Source organism: Lemur catta, chromosome 7, assembly GCF_020740605.2.
Source record: "Lemur catta isolate mLemCat1 chromosome 7, mLemCat1.pri, whole genome shotgun sequence".
NCBI lineage: Eukaryota > Metazoa > Chordata > Mammalia > Primates > Lemuridae > Lemur > Lemur catta.
Window position 1 is genome coordinate 69,620,669 of NC_059134.1, and position 5,165 is coordinate 69,625,833.

Consider the following 5,165-nt stretch of genomic DNA (forward strand, 5'->3'; position numbering starts at 1 on the left):
AGGAGGAAAAGAAAGCAACAGGTAGAGTTTAGTTACTGGTTGTCAGAGTCTTGATATCTATTATCTCATTTGCTCTTTATATTAATACTAGGAGGTGGGTACTTTTGTAGCTCTCAATGTACTGATAGGGAAACTGAGGCTCAGAGAGAGTTAAGTGACTGTTCCATATTCATATAGCTAGTAGAGGGCAAACAGTTTTTGAACTCAAGTCTATGCTCTTAATTCAGGAGTACACGACTTTGTAATGTGTATTCTAAAAGGATACTGTCATTATCTTTCAAATTCAAGTGCTAGAATAATCACAATTACAATGGTAAAGAACAGTGTTTGAAATGAACAGCATCTATATTTTCTGGTCTAATGATCTCAGTGTTACAAGCAGAGACAGGAAAATAGAGAGAATCCAAATTTTAGGCTTTCAGCTATTGGATCTCAATGTCCTCTCTCCAGATACTGGTTGGGTACTTTCCCCTGTGGATTTTTCTCAACCATATGGGCCCAACAGTGCTCAGAGCATAAACTACAGCCATGCAATACCCCGTCTGTGCTCCCATCCCATAGTACAAGGGTGTTCACCTTATTGGAGGCGTTTACCTGCTCAGGCCTGAAGGTCCCTGTGACGCCGGCCAAAGACTTTAGAACCCACATTGGTGGGCATGCAGTTGCTCTTCACCACACCCCTTGATCTGCTCAGCAAGCCTGCCAGCTGATGAGTAATGTAGGTGGCAGTGTTGCAGGCTCTCTTCTGGGTGGTGATGCTGATTTTCAAGATGAAGAAATAATCAAAGACCTGTAAGAGGCTAGGGGAGGAACCTGACCCATGGGACCATCATGGTGAAGTTGAGGGTCTGAGAGGCACCAATTAACCTTAAGTGTTTCTCCCAAACACAGTTATCTGAGCAGAAAATCACAAGCCCATTAGGGAAAATGTCATGCTCACTCACCATAGACATTCCCAGAGGCATCAGAGAATTCAAAGGTGACTGTGGATGACTGGCCATGGAAGAAAGAGCTGTAATGTCCAATATTTCCTGTATAAATAGACTAAAAATTAGCAAAGGTTTTTCAGACCAGAGTGAATTATGGCACCATGCCCAACCCCATTCACAAGAACTGTAGAATCCATACTCCAGTCACCTACACCAAATACCCCCTCTTAGGAAAATAAAAGTTCCCCAGTCTTACCTGGAAGAGGAGCAGAGTGGAGTTTGCTCCATCCAGTCCCAGAGGTGCTAACCTAATTCTTAGCACCTCTGTTCTTGCTGCTTGAGCTCGGTCACAGGGACTATCCACAGTATATCCTGTGTCCTGCTACCCTAGGGTTAAGGCTACTTCTAAGTACAGGTCCTAGACACCATGAAGCCTGTCTCATGGGCTAGAGCAATGACCACCACAACTCGGATTCTTTTAGAATAATAGCTTTATTTCCCAAATGAATAGCCCGTTCATAAGTAGGATATAGAAGCTCTGCTATGAAATCCTTGGGGGACCCTGGGCTGCCCTTGCTCTCTGATCTCTTCCGGGCTGATTTTCCCTCAGCCTGTGAGTCCTGCTCTTTCTCTTCTCACTTGAGGTTCTAGACATCCTCTGCCACAAGCAAAGCCACTGATAACAGCCCAAAGAGCAACCAGAGAGGAACCACATGCATCAAGCTAGAGAAAGGAACCCAGAAAGGAAATTAGAAAGGAGGAGGAGGAATTTAGTGGCTCTGCTGGGGTATGCCAAAATGAGGGCGTTGGTCTCTCTCGAAGTTGCTGGCCATATCCCATTTCTTGCCAGGTCCTCCAGCCCCAGTTGCAGTTTGGGGGAACGTGTCAAACTTGTTGTTGTCCTGCATGTACTTGTCCTGCATGTACTTGTTGTCCTGCGTGTACTTGTCCATCAGGCAAGTACTCAGTTTAGTGCACCCCTTAGATCTGGCAGTGTCCAGGCTGCAGGGAAAAGACATGCCAGACATTACCATGCACCAGGGGCTGCCCTGTGGACAGTCACTCGGAAGATTGGACTAGGCTGGGAGACAGCTCACACATCCTCCATCAGGAGAGCTCAGAGGTTCAGTGAGCCAGGGTAGTGTGGGGAAGGGCTGAGTGGGGAAGGGTGATCTTTCCTGGCATTCCACATGCTGTTCAGTCCTAATGCTTGGCAGAGGGGTTTTTGGGGTGGATGAAGGTTCAACACATGCCTCTGCCCAGGCGGGGCTGGGGCAGGCTGGTCTCTGCTCAGGCTCAGGGAGCACACGGAGGGTGGGTTAGGGAAAGGTGCCCATCCTGGCTTGGTGACAACATGCACATCTTTATGGATGTTGCACATCCAGAGACCCAGGCCTACCTCCAACACTGCTCTACTTGTCCCCACCCCCTGCAAAGGCTTTACCTTCACCTTGCAAATGTGAGATGAAGGCTCCTTGCAGATGTGAAAGAATGTCATCTGCAGATAAACACGGTGGAGCCAAGTTTCTAAAATCTCCTGAGATACACCAGGTCTATCCACTTCATCCTTACCAGTCTTAACTCATGTGATGCTAGGAGGTCTGCCCAGTACTGCAAGGGCAATTCCTACAGTGAGCCATTGCACATCTCCCCATTTCATTTCCTGAAAGCTTTCAGAAATGGAGTTTTTTAATGTGTCTAATCACAGTCCTTCCAGGTGTACCAGGACCTCTGACTCCCATGGGACCTGAGAACGGCTGAGCCCCAGGTCCTGGTGGACAAGCACAGCCTGCTGGACCCTGGCCAGCGTGTTCTCTCCTACTTGGGCTACGCCTTCCTGAGTGTGAGGGGGAGAGAAGGCCCTGTGCTGGGTGTGGGGAGCCTTACCTGGAGCCCTCTGTCTCCAGCCCCTGTGCTGGATTACCGGCCTTCATCTGCTTATAGTCCTGCGCCAGTGCAGCCAGCAGGTTGTGCAGTTGCTCCTCACTCAGCTTAGTCAGCTCTGGGATGCTCTGCAGGGAGGACCTAGGGAGGGAAGCAAACCCAATGCAGGCTGTTAGCTCCTGTCCACCCTCTCCCCAGGATATGCAGCCAGGGTTCCTGGTCCTTGCCTCCTCCTTTGAGGGGGTGGCCAACCCAACTCCCAGTGACAGGGCAGGAGGTCAGTGTCCTCAACAGGAGCCAGGCACTGGTGTGGTCTCCAAGCAGTGGTGTGCTAGAGCCAGTTCATAAAGTTGATGCTTAAATTTCCAGGAATCTTGCAAGCTGAGTGTAAGGTCAAACCATTATTAAAAATTAAATGATGAAATTCTGAAAAAGTTTCAGTGTAATAAATTTGTATGTGAGTGTCAAATAGATTAACAGATCACATATTAGGTTTAATAACAGCAAATTTATTGGTAAACTAGTTAGTAGATTAGGATGCAATTCATTTCTGAAGTCAAGGCTGAATTGGATAAATTAGTTCAGCTACAGATACAAGTTTGGTAAAAAGCAATGAAGGGATTTTGTAAGACTCAATGGGTTATATGAAATTTAAAATAAAGAATTTTGTATACCTCAATACTATTTAGAAATTGTGTACTATACACCTTTATATCAGAAAAATTTATATATGTGTATACATACATTCATACCGGCTCCTGCCCCTCAACTACCCCCCTCACCCCCTGCCCTGGATTTTAAGCATTCAGCACAGCACACCAAAACTAGGATGCAAGCAATTGTTTGATCCAAGGGGCAGTGGGAGGGAAGTGTGCCCCTGGCTTTCGGCTGTCTTACCATAATAATGGCCCTGCATGGAGGTTGCCCACCTGGTACAGGACCAAGGTGCTGAGAGCCAGGAAGAGAGAGAACTTCTGGAAGCCCATGATGCTCCTCTGCAAGGGAAGAATGATGTCACTGCCTGCACCAGTTCAAAGTTCTATAAAGCCACATATGTGGACTCTTGTACTGTTTCTGCCCTGCCTCTATCTCCCTGGTTTTGTGGCTTCAGACTGGTCATTATATTTCTCTTCATCTTTAATTCCTCATCAGCAAAGTGGAGTGCTGGAAGATCCGGTGGGCCTGTAGCATGCAGCTTGGCAAAGCTGGAGGAGCGTTCCTAGCGGGACAGCTGGATGGGGAGGTCTCAGTCCTACCCGAAAGCCACACACACACACACACACACACACACACACACACACACACACACACACACACACACACACACACCCCTTAGCCAGGTCTCTGTGGAGGACACTCTGGTTTCTCCCTATAACATCAGCTGCTCTCATAAGGAAACCCAGAGCTGTCCTCCTCGGGGCTATTGCACCCACCTGGGTCGGGGAGAGAAGGGATATGTAGAGAGGGAATATCTCTCCCTGGGAATCTCTGAGAAACAGAAGTACCAATTTTAGTGCTCAGCTGCTCTGCCCTCTGGCAACTCAGTTGCCTGCAAGAACCACGCTTAACTGAGTCTTAAGTTGGAATCCCAGACTTCTCTCTGTGCTCCCAGAGCCAAGAACTGGGGCTTGCAGTTTAGGGCTGTCTGCCACTGCGTCGTTGTGCCCATTTGCTACCCATTCACGCTGGCCCAGGTTCTGAACCAAATACCCGGGGACCGGTAGGCTCCAGACGCGATCCACGGATGCACTGTCTGAGGAAAGCAACTCCTCAGTTCTGCTCCCTGCATGGTGCCTGGGACCCCCCAGTGTGGGGAGATTGGCCTAAGCCTGTGTGCAGGAGAAGAGAGTGAGACTGGAGTGGGAAGTCGCGGAGGAAGAGCGGAGCAAGGAGCTCCCGGAATGGAAGGAGACTGTCCACTCCTACCTGGGGCAGAAGCTTGGTATGAATTGCTGAGTAACAGAGACTAGAAGAGATTGAGACAGAAGTGGACAGAGAGACTGAGAGTGGCAGGGAGATAAACTAAGAGAGACTAATGGAGAGAGAGCGAGAGAGGGGAGAGAGAATTAGAATGACACACCTGAGCAGGAATCTCAGGACTCACCTGGAGGACAGTGACTTGGAGCAGGGACAGCAGCAGCAGTGTTGTGGTTCAGGAGAGTCCTGTGGAAGCAGCAGGACTGTTGGTCTGGGCAGTAGCTCTGATGCCTCCCAGAGCCAGTGGCTGCTCTTATTCCCCTGCTGTGGGTTGGGTGGGGTCCCTGAGCACCAATCATCCAATGGGAGAGGGGTCCCGTGCCCCAGCCAGGTTTCATCATTACCCCCATGCTTCCAGAACCTGGAGGATCCAAT

The 5,165-nt window shown here is 49.1% G+C and overlaps 1 protein-coding gene across 1 annotated transcript; it reads right to left on the reverse strand.

Annotated features, from left to right (window-relative positions):
* Positions 1 to 598: 598 nt before the first annotated feature.
* On the reverse strand, positions 599 to 3,799 carry LOC123641653 (calcitonin gene-related peptide 2-like). The gene is made up of 3 exons (XM_045556531.1): positions 3,717 to 3,799; positions 2,817 to 2,957; positions 599 to 758 (listed from the first exon to the last, which is right to left on the reverse strand). Exons 1-3 carry the CDS (start codon positions 3,797 to 3,799, stop codon positions 599 to 601), a joined length of 384 nt encoding a protein of 127 aa, XP_045412487.1.
* Between the last annotated feature and the right edge of the window lie 1,366 nt (positions 3,800 to 5,165).

Bases quoted from the DNA above. Each gene is read 5' to 3' on its own strand.
- LOC123641653 (XM_045556531.1), bottom strand. From the start codon at position 3,799: ATGGGCTTCCAGAAGTTCTCTCTCTTCCTGGCTCTCAGCACCTTGGTC. The intron at 2,958-3,716 runs ATTATGGTAAGA...TGCTTCCCTCCC, and splicing joins AACCTCCATGCAGGGCCATT to TAGGTCCTCCCTGCAGAGCA. The intron at 759-2,816 runs GTAAGGCTCCCC...CTTGAAAATCAG, and splicing joins CTGGAGACAGAGGGCTCCAG to CATCACCACCCAGAAGAGAG.